At 39.5% G+C, this 20,305-nt stretch overlaps 1 protein-coding gene across 1 annotated transcript in view; it reads right to left on the bottom strand.

The window, feature by feature from the left end:
* LOC105825866 (chromosome unknown open reading frame, human C14orf37) overlaps positions 1-20,305 on the bottom strand; it is a 134,833-nt gene that overhangs the window by 7,126 nt on the left and 107,402 nt on the right. Inside the window, exon 6 of the mRNA XM_012663768.1 lies at positions 56-87. Within this exon, the coding sequence (XP_012519222.1) occupies positions 56-87 (32 nt within the window). The remainder of the gene's footprint in view (positions 1-55; positions 88-20,305) is intronic.

Raw genomic sequence — 20,305 nt, 5'->3', positions numbered from 1 at the left:
GACAAAGCTATATGCCTGTCAAGATAAGTTCAAAGGAAGAAAATACTTTTCTTACCTTGTCTTTTAATTTTTCCATCCAGCTTCTCACTAGGAAAAATAAGAGAACAAAATGTAAATAGCCATATTTTACTTATATTTCATGGTAATAAGCTAATTTAATACATTGAAGATTTTTTTGTGTTAAATACAGTAAAAGAGTCAACAGTATTAACATAATGACAGTAATGGTCTTGCTTTTATTTCTACTTTTTAAAAAATGTAACAGAGCACAAACATCTGCCATATTATTAGATGAACATGGAATATTTTTGTTTGTTAAATGTTATTGTTAATGAATGCTTTGGCCGGGAGGTCTGGGGAAGAAGAAAGGAAATTATCTTTAAAACACCAACTTCATTTGTTCTCTGACATTTTTTCTTTAGCTTTATTTCTTATCCTTATCAGTTTTTATGCTCAATGTGAATGCTGCCCTTGAATCAATGTCAGAGAGCAGAGATTATGGCAGGAAAGAACATGGGCAAGCCCTGGGCTTCCCAGCACTGGCTTCAGAAAGGAGCATTTGCAATCATATTTGAAGCAGAAAGAATTTAATCGCAGGCAAGACCAAGAAGTATTTCTGAAATATATTTATCTATCTATCTTGTGAACTGTGTCATTCTATCACGACATAACCACTATGAAAAATAATAGCAATAATCAAGTAATATTTATGGAAGCTAACTGGAAAGGACCACATAAACTATGAAATTCTATGTAGATGATGACTACAACCAGTTGGAAATATATCTATTCTGCCAAAAGCAGAAGGAAGCATCAATGAAAATGAAAACATGTTAGAATGGCCATGTTAAGGGTAATTTGAAGTTGTTGGTGGTTGTTTTTTTTTACCCTTAATTGCCTTTTAAAGTTACAATAATGTTTCAACACTAAGTTAAAATTCGTTTTTAAAGGCATCAGAAAGGAGAAAAAAGATAAATATATTCTCATTTTACCTCTGTTATCAAACAAAAGAAATGTTATTAAAAAAAAAAAAAACTTTAAGATTTCCTTAAATTTTCTTTCCTCTTCTGGAAGCTTCAACAGGCAGGAAGGAAGCCAACAGAGTGGCAACTTTTCTTATAAAGAGCCAGAGAGTAAACATCTTAGGTTTTGTGGGGCATACAGTCTCTGTTACAACTCAGTTCTGCTGTTGTAGCACAAAAGTAGACATAGACAATACAGAAATAAATGGGTTCAGTCATGCTCCAATACACTTTATTTTTGGTTACTGAAATTTGAATTTCTTGCAATTTTCAAATGTCACAAATATTTTTCTTTCTATTTTTTTTCAAACATATTAAAATGTAAAAATCACTCTTTGCTCATGGGCACACATAAACAAAACAAGCAGCAGGACAGATGTGGGCCTTGGGCCACAGTTTGTGGTCCCCTGACATAGACATACTTTAACCAAGAAGTTGATGCCATCATTTACAGCCTGACTCTAGTAGTGGTATATCTGACGATACTGATGATGGCTAGTACACGCATGCAGTGTTATCCCTCACAAAGCAGCACGCGTGCATTGCATCATCTGATCAGCAAACTGATGACACACATGAGAGTCAGTTAAGATTATGCTCAGGGAAATGATGAGGAAACTGAAGCTCAGAACAGCTAAGAGCCTTGCCCATGGTTAACCAGTGAATAAAGAGTCACTGGAACGTAAACCTGATTGAATAACCCAGGAATAAGACTTTCCAGCTACCAATTTCTTTTGGTGATACCATCACTCCTCGGGTCCCTCAGGTTGAAAATGTGGAGACATCCTTGGCTCTTCCATCCCCCTTAGTTCCTGGATTTAATCTCTCATGTAAAGACCTTGTCAGGACCTCTCAGGTTTATCCTTCCCCCATCGGTCCCTCTGTCCCAAGCAGGATCCAGGCCAAGACGGTGGTGATCAGTCAGGATAAGATCAGAGTCGTGGGTCAGAACAAAGTCTAGGTCTCTCAGGAAAAGGCCAGGGGCCAGTGATCCTAGCAGCAGTTCCATGGGGAAGTGAGGTCCACCACCAATCCACTAATTTTGGAGAAACCAGTGAACCTCCGGACCCTCAGCTTCCTCATATATAAAATGGAGACGGCAATATCTATCTTGCAAGATTGTTGCAAAGATTAGAAATAAAATGTGCAAAGTGTTTAGACAGTACCTGATGTCAAGAGACTAGAAAACAAAAACAAGAAATCAAGGGCAGGAGGGGAAAAAGAAAGGTGAGTGAAATATGAGTATTGTGTTAGTATGTCTCAATTAAGTCCAAGACATAGATTTAAGTTCAAGCAAGAGAATGTTTCCAATTCATTTATTCATTCAACAAATATTTATTATGCAATGTGTTTGATCAGACATTGTGCTCTATGCTGGGTCAGTAGGAGTTACAGGATCTAGTTGCAGTGAGAATGGGGTTAGGCTAGCACATCTATGATGAGAAGTGGATGACAAGCAGAAATATAGGGATAAGCAGAGAGTGAGGGACAGAGCTGGAAAGCCAGTTGCTGGGATACAAGGCAGAACTCCAACCTTTGAAGCAAGATGCTCAGAATCAGGGAATAGGCTAGGTATTAGAGAGCAAAGCAAAAGAGAGGTGGGGGCAGGAATGCCAATGTGAGCACCTCAGGAAGGAGCAAGCCATGGCAGGATAAGGGTAGCTTGAGGAAGAGAAAGGGGAGGCAAAGACCAGGCCAAGGTCTGAGACACCTGAGACACGGATAGGCTTGAGTACTGTAGGAAACTCACTGAGAAACATTCTAACTTAGGTCTTACCCAGCCAGGCCTAACTGGGAAACTGTCTACATTTAAGGTTCTTAAAGTGAATTTCACAGAGACCTTTGGATGATTGTCTAGTAACTCTCCACTGAAGGCAGAAGGCATATTAGAACAGGATGGTCACATATGTACAGGTCATCTGAAAGAGCATGTTCAACAGACCTAGTCCAATAATTTATAATACAGTAAAGAAAGCTGGGCAAAATCTTGGCTAGTGAGGGGCTGATACATAGAGGATAGTGACGAAGTATTTGGGTCTAGAAAGATGGAGAAAATGCTATTCTGAGAGTATGTGAGCTTGATTATGTTTCCCCTTAAGAACAGGAGACCCCAGAGGGCCATGTCTTGCGCTTCTCAGGTATCCGCCAGAGAGAGTCCTTAGCATGGAATTGGACACTCGGGTGCTTAATAAATATTTTTCCTTCTTTTAGCAAATATTTATTGCTTTTAATTGAGTTCAAAATCATTGAGTAAGCATGCATTTCTTTCATAAATAAAATTAATACTGTTTAAATGTTGATATAACCCAAAGCATTCTACAGATTCAATGCAATCTCTATCAAAATCCCAATGACATTTTTCACAGAAATAGAGATAATAATTTTAAAATTTGTGTGGAGCCACAAAAGACCACAAAGCAGCCAAAGCAATCTTGAGCAAAAAGAACAAAGCTGGAGGCATCACACTACCTGACTTCAAAATATACTATAAAGCTATAGTGATCAAAACACCATGATATTGCCATAAAAACAAACAACATAGACCAATGGAACATAGAGTTTAGAAATAAATCCACATATTTTTGGTCGATCAATTTTCAGCAAAGATGCCAAGAACACACAATGGGGAAAGGACAGTCTCTTTAATAAATGGTGTTGGGAAAACTATAACCATATGCAAAAAAATGAACTTAGCCCCTCATCTCACACCATATAGAAAAATCAACTCAAAATGGAGTAAAAACTTAAACACAAGACCAGACATTGTAAATCTACTAGAAGAAAATATACGAAAAAAGCTTTATGACATTGGTCTGGGCAATAATTTTTTAGATATGACTCCAAAAACTCAGTCAACAAAAACAAAAATAGACAAATGGAATTTCATCAAGCTAAGAACCTTCTACACAGCCAAGGAAAAAACTAACAGAGTGAAAATACAATCTACAGAATGGAAGAAAATATTTCCAACTATACAGATGATAAGGGGTTACTATCCAAAATACATAAGGAATTCAAACAACTCAATAGCAAGAAAACAAATAACCAGATTTAAAAATGATCAAAGCATCTAAATAGACATTTCTCAAAAAAAATGACACACAAATGGCCAACAGGTATATGAAAAGATATGCAAATTGAAACTCCAATGAGATTATCATCTCATACCTATTAGAATTGCTATTATCAAGAAGACAAAAGATAACAAGAGTTGGCAAGGATGTGTAAAAACGGAAACCCTTGTACATTGTTGGTGGGAATATAAATTAGTATAGTCATTATGGAAAATGGTGTGGAGGTTCCTCAAAGAATAAAAAATAGAACTACCATATGATCCAGCAACCCTACTACTAGACTTATGTTCAAAGGTAATGAAATCAGTATGTTGAAAAAATATCTGCACTCCATGTTCATTTTAGCACTATTCACAATACTCAAGATATAGAATCAAGGCCAGGCGCGGTGGCTCACGCCTGTAATCCTAGCATTCTGGGAGGCCGAGGTGGGCGGATCCTTTGAGCTCAGGAGTTCAAAACCAGCCTGAGCAAGAGCGAGACCCCGTCTCTACTAGAAAAAATAGAAAGAAATTAATTGGACACCTAAAAATATATAGAAAAAATTAGCCGGGCATAGTGGCGCATGCCTGTAGTCGCAGCTACTCGGGAGGCTGAGGCAGAAGGATTGCTTGAGCTCAGGAGTTTGAGGTTGCTGTGAGCTAGGATGACTCCACGGCACTCTAGCCCAGGCAACACAGTGAGACTCTGTCTCAAAAAAAAAAAAAAAAAAAAGGGTGGGAGGAGAAAAGAAGAAACTGCAGATTAAATAACATTTCCATAAATCGTATCAATTGTAAGTACAGTTGGTTTTTAATAGGCTGTGCTGAAAAGTATCACAAACTGCTTGTTTAGAAGGGTATTTTTAATTTTTATTTATTTCCAGTAGGAAGTTTCATGGACTATATTTACTCCAGACATATGCATAAATTCCCTTTCTGTCTCTATGTATGTCTCTCTCAGTATATCATACTGTGATTTATGTCTCTCTGTTTTTCTTTTTCTCTCTCGCATTTTTTCTTTCTCTCAGATGCTGATATTGATATTTTGGTATCCTCCCACAAATCATGAATGTTCTGAATGGCATCTAGAATGGTGAATCCTTTCCAGAAGACTTTCAATTTACTCTGCCCAGATCCATCAGAGGAATCACCATCTATGGTAGCTAAAGCCTTATAAAATGTATTAATATTTCTTAAATAATATGACTTGAAGTCAAAATTACTCCTTGATCTATGGGCTTCAGAATGGATGTTGTGTTAGCAGTCATGAAAACAATATTCATCTCCTTGCAGATCTCCATCAGAACTCTTGGGGGACCAGGTATGTTATCAATGAGCAGTAATATGTTGAAAGAAATCTTTTTTTCTGACCAGTAGGCTTCATCAGCGGGCTTAAAATATTCAGTAAACCATGCCGTAAACAGATGTACTGTCATCCGGGCTTTGTTGTTCCATTTATAGAGCACAGGCAGAGTAGGTTTAGCATAATTCTTCAGGGCCCTAGGATTTGGGGAATGAGCAATGAGTATTGGCTTCAACTTGAAGTTACCAGCTGCATTAGCCCCAAACATTAGACTCAGCCTGTCCCTTGAAGCTTTGAAGCCAGACATTGAAGTCTCCTCTCTTACTATGAAAGTCCTAGATGATATCTTCTTCCAGTATAAAGCTATTTCATCTACAATGAAAATCTGTTGTTTAGTGTAGCCACCTTCATCTATGATTTTAGCTAGATCTTCTGGATAACTTTCTGTAGCTTCTACATCAGCACTTATTGTTTCACCTTGCACTTTTATGTTATAGAGATGGCTTCTTTCCTTAAACCTCATGAACCAACCTCTGCTAGCTTCCGACTTTTCTTCTGAAGCTTCCTCACCTCTCTCAGCCTTCCCAGAAATGAAGAGAGTTAGGGTCTTGCTCTGGATTAGTCTTAGGCATAAGGAAATATTGTGGCTGGTTTGATCTTCTACCCAGACCACTGAAACTTTCTCCATATCAACAATAAGGTTGTTTCACTCATCATTTGTGTGTTCACCAGAGCAGCATTTTTAATTTCCTTCAAGAACTTTTCCTTTACATTCACAATTTGCCTGTTTAGCTCAAGAGGCCTAGCTTTGGACCTATCTCAGCTTTCCACATGCCTTCCTCACTAAGCTTAAGCATTTCTAGCTTTTGATTTAAAGTGAGAGATGTGGGACTCTTTCTTTCACCCAAACACTTAAAGACCATTGTAGGTATATTATTATAATTGGCCTAATTTCAATATTGTTGTGTCTCAGGGAATAGGGAGGCCCAAGGAGAGGGAGAGAGACAAGGGAATGGCCAATCAGAGGAGCAGTCAGAACACACACAGCATTTATCCATTAAGTTCACAGTCTTATGAGCATGTAGTTCATGGTACCCCAAAATAATTACAGTAGTAACATTAAAGATCACTGATCACAGATCACCAAAAAACACATAATGATAATGAAAAAGTCTGAAATATTGTGAGAATTACCAAAATGTGACACAGAGACACAAAGTGAGCACAAACCGTTGGAAAATGGCGCCAATAGACTTGCTCAACACAGCATTGCCACAAACCCTCAATTTGTAAAAAATGCTGCAAAGTGCAATAAAGCAAAGCACAATAAAACAAGGTGTGCCTGTATTAAAATGAACAGAAGGAGGGAGATAGGGAAGTCAGGCAATCTGGCCAAGTTCAAGGTAGAGGGCATCTCCATTTATCTAAATTAATTATAACTAAAGAATTTCAGGCTACCTGGGTTTATAAAATATAAGCTTCCCATATAGCATTGTGTAAGATATATTATACTTCATAGCTAGGTTCATTTGGTTCACATTCAATTTTGAAAGAGTTAGAATCTCTTTAATAGTCAAATTTTCAACATCATATCTTTCAATAATGTAGGAAACTTGATTTTTATCTTAATCAATGAAAACAGAAATGTATGTTCCACCTAAAAAAAAATGAAATATCAGAACATAGTCCTTTGTTCAAAGCATGTGTAATCAAATTTCATTTACAGTGTTTTTACAGTGTCAAGAAATAAATGGAGACCAGCTCTTTTTCCTCCTTGTTATTTAAACATAAGTGCTTTTTCTAGCCCCAAAAACAGACAAAGCTTTTTTCCAACTTATATCACACACTTCAGAATAATAAAACTTACCAAGTTTTAAGTATTATCTGCATGTTTTTTAAAGAACCTTGAGTTTTTCTAGCTACAGATTATTCTCTAATGATGCTACATTTACCTGCTTTAAAACCACACAGAAACCCTATCTATAATCATTTACTCTTCGCATAATTACGGAACAGCAAGATTCCAATGAATAGAATGACCCACTTCTTTGCATAGGGCTAAATGAGCAGTAATCGTGTATCTAAGAAGCAATTAATTCTGAAAGCTCCGCACTGATATTTACAAAGAAGGATATAAAGAGCCCAGATACCCTAATCTCTACTTTCAAGTAATATTAAGAATGTCTTGGCCAGGCGCGGTGGCTCATGCCTATAATCCTAACACTCTGGGAGGCCAGTGCGAGAAGATTGATTGAGCTCAGGAGTTCAAGACCAGCCTGAGCAAGAGCAATACCCCATCTCTTCTAAAAATAGAAAAATTAGCCAGCCATCATGGCACGTGCCTGTAATGCCAGCTACTCTTGAGGCTGAGGCAGGAGGATCGCTTAAGCCCATGACTTTGAGGGTGTAGTGAGCTATGATAATGCCACTGCACTCTACCTGGGGTGACAGAGCAAAATTCTGTCTCAAAAATAAAAGAATGTCTTTAGTTAACTGCAAGCTTAGGAATGATACTAAATACCTACTGGGAAGATGCAAAGAGAATATCTTGCAGTCAACTACACATTCTGCCAGGATCATTTATTAGTACTAATGATACTGATAAACTGTAAACTTTATTGTCACAACTCTTGTGATGAGAAAGCTGTCATGAACTTCCACCATATGGAAATATATGATGTATAAATGAAGAAAAAAGTATCCCTCAGTGTGTCTTTCTTTCTCTTCCCAGAAAGAGAAGCATAATCTATAACATTTCTTGCCACTATTCACCAAGGAGAAAATAATTTGCCTATGCCCCCCTCTACCCTTTATTGTTAGGGGAAAAAATTCACTGCTCTCTGTCTGAGGTGCCCTTCAATGTTCTATGATTTCACCACTCAGCAGCATCAAGTCCACGCTCAGGGTACCTGAAATCCTCATTCTCATGAGGTCTCTTCTCAGATTTGCACTACCTGATCTTCAATCCATTGGTGAAAAAGAAAATAGTTTAACAATGGTGATCTAGCACCTCTTGTATTATACTGGATAGAGCCGGAGCCCATTCTACTAAGTGAAATATCACAAGAATGGAAACATAAGCACCACATGTACTCACCATCAAATTGGTATTAACTGATCAACACTTATGCGCACATATAGTAGTAAGATTCATCAGGTGTCGGGCAGGTGGGCGAGCAGAGGAGAGGATGGGTATATTCACACCTAATGGGGGCGGTGTGCACGGTATGGGGGATGGACATGCTTGAAGCTCTGACTAGGGCAGGACAAAGGCAATATATGTAACCTAAACATTTGTACCTGTAATATGCTGAAATTAAAAAAAGAAATAAAAAATAAAAAAAAGAAAATGGTTTGGTCTGGTCTTCATACTTTATTTTTAATACAAAGTTTACTGCTTTCTGAAGTTCAGCATCATCGAGCTCCCAGTACAAAGTCAAGTTTGTGTGAATTCTTTTACCGGATCCACTGAACCTAAAATCTGCCATCTGGAGATATAGCTGAGGCTTTAGCCACAGTCCCTCCTCATTCTCAATGTTATTTAAGGTGATTAACCACTGTAGCTTCAAGACAAGGCCCCCAACCACCCTTCTCCTTTATATCAATTTTGGGGCTTCCACTGATAAAAGCCATGGCTTGACCATAGGCTGAGGTAAAGAGAAGACCGCCTAGTACCAGGTGACTGTAAAGTCATGCTTGAAGATGACCTTTATCCAGAGATTCTGACATGATTCTACTTAATCAACATGAAGCTCCCACTTCCCTAGTGCCTTGCCTCAGCCAGCAGACGAAATCAATTAGAAGTGGAGAGCTGAATGAGTACTAAAGTGGTTTTCAAGGCAGCTTCAGGGTTTGTTTTCCAAAAGTTCCATTTACCAGTTCATAATGCTTCACTCACAATAATGGGCAAATACCAAGCTGCACTCTCAAGAGAAATTAAGGCAAATCTTTGGTTAAGAACACCTGAACATTGCTGTTTAAAGGGTAGAAAGTTTCAGTTATGTAAGATAAGTTCCGGAGATCTAACATACAGCATAGTGTCTATAGCTGACAATACTGTATTGTATACCTAAAATTTGCTAAAAAGGGCAGATCTTTCTTTTAAGGTGTAAAATTTAAGGTATATACACTGTGAAATGATCACCACAATAAAACTAATTAACATATCTACATAGTTACGTGTGCGTATAGAAGATTTTTCTATCCACTAAGAGAGTAGATCTTAAGTGTCACTAACACAAATATTAATAATACTAATAAAGGGGATGAGAGGAAACTCTGGGAGGTCATGGGTACGTTTATGGCCTTCGAGGTGATGGTTTCAGGGGTGCATACTTGTCCCCAAAGACATTAAGTTATATACATTAAATATGTACAGCTTTTTATATGTCAAAAAAAAACACACCTGAGCATTATAGTTAATATATTCAAAAGCAAAACTTTTCTGCCTCTAAATGGATTACTTGAAAGTTTCCCTGAGCTCTTGATCCTTAAAAGCCTAAAGGTTTTGACCACTACAGCATGGCAGGTAATTAACCCAGACTCTATCTTTCCCCTTTTGTAATCCCTTGAGCAAACAGGGAACAGCTGTTCAACATACAGGGGAGTAGAACCAATCTCAATTTCCTTATTCCTTAGTGATTTCAAACATAATTCCACTTTGCCAAGTTCTTGAGATGCCACCCCTCCTGTTTGTTATGTTTACTTTCTTTCCCTCGTGCTAGAACATTTATTCCCTTGTGTGATCTGTAATTTTTCATGTGAACTTATTTTTTAGTGGAGGTTGTTTTTCCCATAGGAATCTTGTACACCCTGAATCGCAGAAGTGCCGCTACAAACAAGCAGTTTCTTATGTGCTTGTGCTGAGCACACCAGGAATTGCACCCATCTGGAACAGAGCCGTACATTCATCTCTGAGTTGGGGATTCTTGCATCATGAAGGCAAGCCTGGGGCTTCAGTGCCTTTTGTTTTCTCCCACTCAGAGCCCCAGAAAGAGGGGCGCTCCTCTGATGTTTCCCTGGCTTACAAAGGAGGACTTTTCTAGACCCCCTTTCACTGAAGGGGCAGTTGTTCCAGAATGCCTTCTTTGTGTGGGGATTTCAATCCCTGCTCCCTGCCCTACACCTGCCAAGGCCATGTCTCTTAATCCCACATTGGTGTTAAATATCCCAGCATTCATAATTGGTCCAGTGTCCCCCCACAAGACACTACCAGAATTTCCTCCCTTTTTAAGGCTAAATAATATTCCACTGTACATATACCACATTTTGCTTATCCATTCATCCATCGATGGACACTTGGGTTGCTTCCACATTTTAGCTACTGTGAATAATGCTGCTGTGAACATGGGTGTACAAATATCTCTTCACGCCCCTTTTAATTCTTTTGGGTATATACACACAAGTAGAATTAGATTTATTATTTGACATGTTTTCATTCAATCAGAAGATGAATTCAACAATGTAACCAACATTTATTATCTAATAGGTACTACCAGGTACTGTGCCAAAAAATATCTATAAAGCCTTATATATTTATGAATTAAACCTAACAGCAGTTAGGTCTAAAAGGTAGGAAGAGAAATTAAATTGTATTTTTTCCACAGACATAATTAAATCCCAAAGCTCTGAGCATCGATTAGACATTAGAAGTAAAATCTGATTATCCCAGAGACTCACTTCCATACAAACACTTTTATGAGTTGCCTAACTGCTCATGGCCCTGAATTAGCCATCAACCCAAATGGATTTGTTTTTACCCAGTAACAAACAAACCTTGGACGTGCTTACGAGTTTCTTATGAAGAAGCAGCCAGAGTTTTTGTTTAATTGGCAATATAACCATGTACATTATTAATGATAAGTTTATTTTCTTCTCAATGTAGAAGTCTAAAGGCCATTAACTGCTGCAGCAAGTTACAAATGTATACTAAGAGAACCTAACCAAATAACAGCCACTTTCTTCATGGTCCAATGTTACAGAGAAATATTTTTCCAGGACTTGTGTGAGGTTTTTTTTTTTTTTGAGACAGAGTCTCACTCTTTTTGCCAGGGCTAGAGTGAGTGCCGTGGCGTCAGCCTAGCTCACAGCAACCTCACACTCCTGGGCTCAAGCGATCCTACTGCCTCAGCCTCCCGAGTAGCTGGGACTACAGGCATACGCCACCATGCCCGGCTAATTTTTTCTATATATTTTTAGTTGTCCGATAAATTTCTTTCTATTTTTAGTAGAGACGGGGTCTCGCTCTTGCTCAGGCTGGTTTCGAACTCCTGAGCTCAAACAATCCGCCCGCCTCGGCCTCCCAGAGTGCTAGGTTGTGTGAGGTTTTATGTTTGCACAGAGGCATCTGCAGTAGACTTCAGCGAGAACTACAGCTACTATGAATGTCTCTAATCTAAGACAGATGCTTCAAAATTTTAATGCAATTTATGAAAGACTGACAAATAGAAATTCAAGACCCAGTCTTTCACACAGAGCCAAAAAGAAATCCCCAACAGAAATCAGACGAGAATGACTTGAAAAGTTCTTGACATTCTTTTCTCCCACCATATACTTCCAAACCAGGTCACCTTCATTTTTCACCTTTGTACCTCAAGGGTGTCTCTTGTTTCTCTCCAAGTAATATTTTTGAAAAGCAATCTGATCACACCACTTCCTGCTTTAAAACCCCTTCAAAGCCTCCTATTGCCCTTAGGCAAAAGTCTAAACTTCTTCACTCAGCTTACAAGGCCCTGCATGATCTCAGTTCTCACAATGAGCTGAGTGGGCCTGGCCTCCAAACCTTCACACTTATTCCACCTTCTGTCTCCACCTCCTCTTCTCCCCACTCACTCCTACTCATTCTTCAGACCCAGCTTCAAAGACTCTTCCCCTGGGAGATCTGTTCTGGCCCCTACAACAGATCTCTAAACTGGGGAACCCACAGCACCCTGTTGTTCCCGTATCATTAATGCCATGCGCCACACTGCAATAGGATCATAAGTGTCTTCACAGCTGCCTTTGCTGTTTGTGGATTAAACTCTCCGAGGCAGAAACTTGTCTGTTTTACTGATTGCTGCAGCTCCTGCACCAGACAGGGCCTGACATGTGGAAGACACTATTTGTGTAATTAATGAACCCTCTTCCATGATAATACATTCCCATGAGGACTAGGGCTATTGTCTTCATGCATTTGGAACCAGATAAAGGATAAACTTCTTAAGCTAATATACATATTGTGATCCTACTGAATACTATCTACAGGAGGGGTTCTTACTCATTTCTGTCTATCTGTCAAATGAATACTATGGACCCCTTCTAGGAATACAATTTACAAATGCATAAAATAAAATACATACAACTCTAAAGAAACAAGTATACTTAAATTCCATTATCAAGTTATTTTTTAAAATTTGGTATACAGTAGTAAATATGTCTTTTTACTATCTCATTAAATAAGAAGATCTACTGACAGGTCTAAAAATTACCATAATTTCAAAGTAATGATGAGCATGAATGGCATTTTGAGATATCTGTGACAGCTACAGTGTGATATGAAGTTATCTGCAATATTTGTTGGTGACAAAGACACATTTACTGCTAATACTACTATTGCTACTGTCTACACTTATAATTAGATAAAACACTAAAATTCAGTTAGAAGTTAATGTAAATAAGGATGTAATTTTTACCATCCAAGTTCATGGACCTCTGCAGAGATCCCTAAGAAAGCCGTGGAAATGTACTGCTTAGCTCTTCTGCTGTCAGGGAGCACAGGTGACTGACAGCCACAGTCACCCGCAACCCCCAACCTCTGGATCCACCCCTACATCCGTGCAGTGTCCATACTGCCCCTGGACTGCTCCCAGGCAATGACTGAGCACGGCAGGGTATCTGTGCAAGCCCATTCCGGTGGGACACAGGAGTCCTGTAGTGGGCAACTTGGCTCAAGACCTCACAATCAGCCTGGCCAAAACACTCTCAGCACTGAACTATCATCTGTGGCTTTTCCCACCCAGTCCTCCTTCCTTCCGCCTCTCCTTGCATAGAAGTCAGACTGGCCTTGCAGCCGGAAAGCTCTCCCAGCCTACTCCTAGTCCCTTCTCTTTATCTTTTGCAGATGTCTCTTCCTATAAATCTCTTGCACGAGTAATCCCACCCTGCTTCTGCTTCTGCTTCTCACAGGACCTGAACCAACACAATCCCTTTTAATTAAGAAAAAGAGAAAAACCTATTTACCTGAGTTCATTCAGACCTGATTATCCTGCAGATATCTGGACACATTGCTTTTATAACATTTTACCCATTGAAATATACCACCCGATTTCAGAAAAAGGCTTTGCAGAGAAATTTTTTTTTTTTTTTTTTTTTTTGAGACAGAGTGTCACTCTGTTGCCCTGGCTAGAGTGCCGTGGCATCAGCTCACAGCAACCTCAAACTCCTGGGCTCAAGCGATCCTACTGCCTCAGCCTCCCGAGTAGCTGGGACTACAGGCATGCTCCACCATGCCCGGCTAATTTTTTCTATATATTTTTAGTTGTCCGATTAATTTCTTTCTATTTTTAGTAGAGACGGGGTCTTGCTCTTGCTCAGGCTGGTCTCGAACTCCTGAGCTCAAACGATCCTCCTGTCTCGGCCTCCCAGAGTGCTAGATTTACAGGCGTGAGCCACCGCACCCCCGCCTCAGAGAATTTTTTTTAAAAAAGAAAATCTTTCCCATTAACTCTTTGTCTTCTAAAGGAAGGGGTACAGAGGGTTAAGTCCAAGGATTATCCTCCCTGAATAGGTAACAATGGCTCCTTAAGGAGCATGAAACAAAAAGGGAAAGGGATCAGACCTACAGCCAGCACAAAACTGTTTAAACAACATGATGTGAAGGATACACATAGTCAATCCATCAGAATACCACGCTTCTCATTTCTGAGAGTCCCTCTGATTCAATACTGTGGATTATAAAGTGAATGCAACAGAACTTCTCATACACAATAGAGGAAGTAAGATACTGGATGGTTAGGTATAATTCAGAACTAACTGCAGGGGTGATGATGAGAAAATGTGGATTATGACAAGTAAATTTTAATGGGAAAGAGGGACAAAGACTGTTTATAACACAGAGCATTTCCCTTCCCCATTCTCTACTCCTTCCACAAGGGATTTCAGGTACAATAACATCGCAAAAAGTAATATTAGAACCAAAATAGGGAGCAGAAACAGAAAAAGAAAACGTAAATAAGCAAGAACAATCAAGAAAGAAATAAGCACAAGTATGACGTTTCTAAGGTCCAGCAGAGTTAACAGAACTGATGAGGAAAAATTTGTTCTTAGCATCCTAAGTCAAAACCTGGAATAGATTTTCCCACCGAGACTTTGTCTGGTGCATTGGTTAGATTTTACAAGACCCTTAGAAGAAATTCTACTTCTAGTACATCGTGAGCCAAATCAGTCTTTACGGGCTACCCCAGGGACCTCATCATGACATAGAACATGGTTTCTAAGGGGTAATGCCCTCTGAGAGTCAAATCAATTTTAGGAAAAGAATTCATTCAGAAATGTAAAATACCCTATGTTTCCCGAGGTAAAAAGAAACATGATGTTATGAATTGAATTGTGTCCTCTGAAAAGGTAAGGTAAGTTGATGTCCTAACCCCCAGTACTTCAGAATGTGACCCAATCGGAATTAGGGTGGTTGCAGATGTAATTAGTTAAATTAAAATGAGGTCATACTGGAATAGGGTGGGCCCTTAATCCAATGTGACTGATGTCCTTATAGGAAGAGGAAGGAAGATGCATAGAAAAAAATACCATGTGAAAACACAGAGGCACACGAGGACAAAACAGCCACATGATAATGAAGGCAGAGACTAGAGCGAACAATCTACGCATCAAGGAACCCTGAGGATTGCCAGTAACAGCCAGAAGTTATTACTAGGAAAGCAGCATGGAACAGACTCTCCCTCAAGCCCTCAAGAAGGAACCAACCCTGCTGACACCTTCATTTTGACTTCTAGCCACTAGAACTGTGAGAGAATAAATTTCTCTTATTTTAAGCCAACCAGTTGGTGGGACTTTCTTATGGCAGCCCAAGGAAAGTAATAACAGTAAGCACAAGACGCTCCCCACAGGGCTCCCTGTCCAGCCTCCCTGCCTGTGTTAACACCAAGCCGCTGCCTTGTAAACCCCACGGTAATGTACCAGGTTTCACGGGGCTTGATTCCATGCTGGAGATGGACCAACGCTTTTGGAAACTGGATCTCAGGTAGCAGAAATCAACCTGCTGATGTACTGTAATCACCTGAGTCGTCTCTTTGCTCCTAGGGAACAATCTGCATGCTGAAATAATCTAGTTCAATTCTGGCCTCAATACATTACATTTAAATTGTACTTTTCTTCCAAAAACCCTTATGAAAATTGCCTCATGAATGCTCATTACTCCCTTGTGCAGTAAGAAAGGAACAAGTACCATTATCTCAATTTTGAAGATGAAGACACTGAATCCTAAAACCCCAGGAATATGAAGAACATCAAGAGATCAACTACAAAGAGGCCCACACCTGTTGCTTAGCAGAATCACCTGGGCAACTCAGCAAAACTACAGATTCACAGGCACAGCTCAGCTCTAGCATAAGCCCAAGTATCTGTGTTTTTAACAAATTCCCCAAGGAATTTTTTTTTTTTTAAATAACCTCCAAAGCACAATTCATGAACTGGCATTAGGGAACCATAGCATGGTCTTCTCAAGTTTGAGAAATAGATGGACAGATCCCTTTATAAGCTAAAAATTCTGTGGCCCTCCAGTGCTAACAAATTCTTTTTATTATAATATTACTTAAATAAATATAACCCTAAGCCCAGATGAAAACCCCTAATCCTAATGGCTCTTTTATATGACTATAAAACCAAAATAAATTCATAAATTAAATGAAATCCCAATAAAACCCAAATTTATTTTAGTGCACCAGTCACTACGTGGCTACTGTACGGATTGCTACAGAGCTGGTCCCTGCAGTGTGGCAGGCTCAGACCACATGTGGCAGAGGAGACCCATTCCCCTCTCCAAGAATTCTGGCTAGGCCTGCCTTGTGCAGCCTACCTCAATGTCATGGTCTCCACTGCACGAGAATGTGACCAGGAACACAATGCAAATGCAGGCTTTCTAATAACATGGCATTCTCAGCTATAAGGTGTCATCCAGATAATCCAAAATATTCTTATCCTCATGTTTTTACATCTTCATCCAAATGCAAGCACAAGATTTAAAATGTCATAGTAAACTTGTGGATCTCCCTTTGATAAACATTGATCTAACCCAACTGCCTTATTTCTGGCAGTCAGAATTCAGTGGATGGGTTTTAACACGTTGACTGCCACACTAGAAAAAAAATTTTTTTTTCCTTGGGGCCGTTGTGTTTTATTACAAAAATAGAATAAAAACTTTGAAAACAAAACAATTCTTTCTAATTTAACCAAAAATTTGTAATTTTTTATTGTTTTCTGTGCATGAGTTATATGCAATTAAATTGTCAATATTAATTGTAACAATAAGAACATCAACAAGTAAGACTTTCACGAACCAACCGCAGGGTTTTGCCCGGGGGACCACCCATCACATACCATGTATGCTACAGCATGGCAGCATGAGTTGCCTACGCACCACACAGCTCCAAAGCGAGACGTGTGAATTATACACGCTTCACGAGGCCCTGGGTTAAAAACCAGTGTGAGTTAAATACAACTTACATGGCAGTTAATGTGTTAAATTCTTAGCAAGAGTTAACACACTTAGTGCTTACTGTGTAGCAGACACTATTCTAAGCCCTTTACATAGACTAACTTGTCTTCATATCAACCCTGTAAGGTAGGTAGAATCATTATCTCTATTGTGCAGAGGAGAGAACTGTGGCAACAGTTAAGCAATTTAACCAAGATCATGTAAGTGGCTGTATGAGATTCGACCTGGGATTTGAACCCAGAGAGACCAGTTCCAGAGCCTGTGCTCTCCATCCCTAACTACATAGACTTTTCAGGTGAGGTATTCGCCATCCAAGATTAATGGTAGAGTCCGACTTCCCTCTGCTCCCAACAAGTGGGAACCTGAGGCAGTGGCTCGAGGGTGGCATAAGTTCCAGTAATTAAGGAGCCTGGGGAAGGTGGGAGGTTGCACTGCATAGAAATAGGAAGAAAAGAGCCCTAGAAACTCGCCAAGTCCCCAAGTCAAAAAGCCAGGCAAACCACCAAACAGGCATATATACAGAAAAGCTAGGTAAAGTAAAAGAATCTAAGTAGACAGCAGAGAAGAGAAACCAAGGAAACCAGATGAACAAGCAAGTCTGAAGCACAGTGAGACAGAGCTTAGAAATATTCTCTAAGCAGAAGAGGAAAAAGCCTGCAGCCTTGGGCATAACAGGGAAGAAACTGTTAAAATTATCAATTTAGCTCCAGTAGAATCCTGCAAAAAAGAAACTGGAGTCATCTGAGTGTGAACTTACGCATGTTTCCCAAAAGAGCCCCTCACAAGAGAGATAAAGGTGACACTAGAATCTCTGGAGAGTTAGTCACAAAAGCTCATAACAGGAAAAACCCAAGGCTCCCTTCCCAAAGACAACTGCATCTTTTATCTTGTCATCTGCCAGGCATATAAGTGAACTTGGCAAACTTATACTTAACTTCTTACTTTCTAAAAATCGAAAGGCATCAGGCTACATCAGGTTGCTGTGGACTCGATCACAGATGAAGCAAGATTAAATGGTTGTGCTACTTCGATGAATGCTACGCTTTTCAAAAAGCTTATTTGGACATAATTAGTAGGAGGCTGCCTAAAAGGAAAACTGGGTTTGTGTAGTGATGATAAGAGACATCCCAACCAATCTGGCTTTCTCCTGCCCTTCAGATTGCTGAACGCTCACCTTGGCAGTCAGCACTTTATGCCTGTCTGCTTCTGGAGAGAACTTGGCACTTTTTCTAACACAAGGGCAATTTTCTTTGAAGGGAACAACAACCAAAAAAAAAAAACTGAAAAAAAAAAGCATACGGAAAATGTTGAAAATAGGAAGAAAAAAACAAATAATGTGACAATATAAGCAACTGGAGAAACAGGAGTGAGAAAAATGATGTAGAAAAAAGAGGGAAGGGAGAGCAGAGGAAAATAATCTATTTAAGTGACTGGCTGACATTGAGTAAGAAGAGAGATAGTTATTCAAAAGCAACTTGGAAATGCTTTGTGCCCATAATTAAAGCTTTTATTTCATAAATAAGAAAATCAACCCACTGGATTTTTTAGCAAAATAGCATTAAGCCTCACTGATGAGAGGGAAAGAAACTTAAGCAAAACAAAAGAAAAACTGTATCACAGAGAATAGATGATCTTTCATTGCTGCAAGATATACTTGTTTCTGAGCTATAAAAAATGTCATAATCATAGATACTCAATTTCACATTTTTTTTTTCCAAAGAGCCTCACTCCCTGTCTGTATATATGATAGTTTGGGCACCAAATATAGCATGTATTTTAGGTTACAAAAGCGAAGAGGTAGACCCAAAAGAATCAAATGTTTTGAACCCGATCAGCCTACGTTGGTTCTCTGCAGTGATTTAATTTAACCATTCATTATGTTCCTGCTGGAGGATGGGCACAAAGAAAAGATCCAGCCCCTGCCTTCAAGGAGCTTATAATCTCACAGGGATGCCCTCGTGAGAATCCATATAAGACAACTGGTTAAGTGCCCACAATGGTAAAAGTGGCTGTCACAAAAAAAAAAAAAAAAAAAAAATGAATGCAGTCATTAATGACGGAGGATTTTTACTACTACTGAAGCTCAGGGAGACAACTCACTCCACTCCTAGGATTGTCAAAGCTGATGACTTAGTGACATGAGGGTGCCACGCAGAAAGTTCATCCCTCGCACAGCACGGGCCCCTCCACTACGGCTCAGAAAAAGAGCGACACTTCTTTTAATTAAGTCTCAACTATGGAGTCTTGATCCTGAATCCCAGTTTGTTCCCCTTATGATTCAATGTCCCTACGGCTTACAGCATGAATGATCTACCCAGAAGCACTTTTGGAAAAGGCTTTTCTCTGTTAACCTAGGTTCTCGCTAGAGAATCGAAACAACGGAATCAAACCTGGATTTCACAGTAATTTGTCTACACTGCCCACCTCAGGTCCCATGGCATGACATTGCCTTCTAACTATTGGCATCAAATGGAGCATTTTCCAGATGGCTTTCCCCTCTGCACTTTGATCTTCCACCTGGCACAGCAAGTGCTGTTGGTATAACAGCCTGTCTAACCCTGCAGATGTGCTGCTATGGGAGGGGGAGGGGAAAAACAGACCCTCCTTACAGGCCTGCAGACACTGCAGTAGAACTTTTGGTGCTTTACGCACACTCGGCTCAGTCTAAGCAAGTCCAAAGAGGACCGTATTCCTCAAAGCCCTCTCTTTACTCAAACTCATGCCTTCCACTCTCTCTATCCATTGGACCTGGTCATACCAGTGGCAAACAATTCACCCATGTGTCTGCATCCTCGCACAGGAGCAATCGATCAAGGAGGCCACGAGAAGACCAGGTGCAGACACAGAGACCTGCAACTGCTCCTGGAGCAGCAGGCTGGGGTGAGGGACGACTGTCCGGCTGAGTCATCAGTGAATGAAGAGCTGAGCTCTTTACTCAGACTCGCCCTGTGTTGAAATTTGTTTCATTCTCTTGTTTTTGTTTTATTGTTCTTTTTTCTTTTTGAATTGTGGTTATATATATATATATATATATATATATACACACACACATACATAAAACATTTACAGAAAATTTATCGTCTTCACCTTTTTAAGTGTCCAGTTCAATAGTGTTAAGTATGTTCATGTTGTTGCACAGGAACCTATCATCTCCACAACTTTTTCCTCTTGCAAAATTGGAGCTTTATATCCATTAAACAACAACTTCTGATTTCTCC

This window comes from Propithecus coquereli, unplaced genomic scaffold (genome assembly GCF_000956105.1).
Source record: "Propithecus coquereli isolate 6110/MARCELLA unplaced genomic scaffold, Pcoq_1.0 Scaffold83, whole genome shotgun sequence".
NCBI classification, from domain to species: Eukaryota; Metazoa; Chordata; class Mammalia; order Primates; family Indriidae; genus Propithecus; species Propithecus coquereli.
This window is presented reverse-complemented; position numbering and strand designations above follow the sequence as displayed.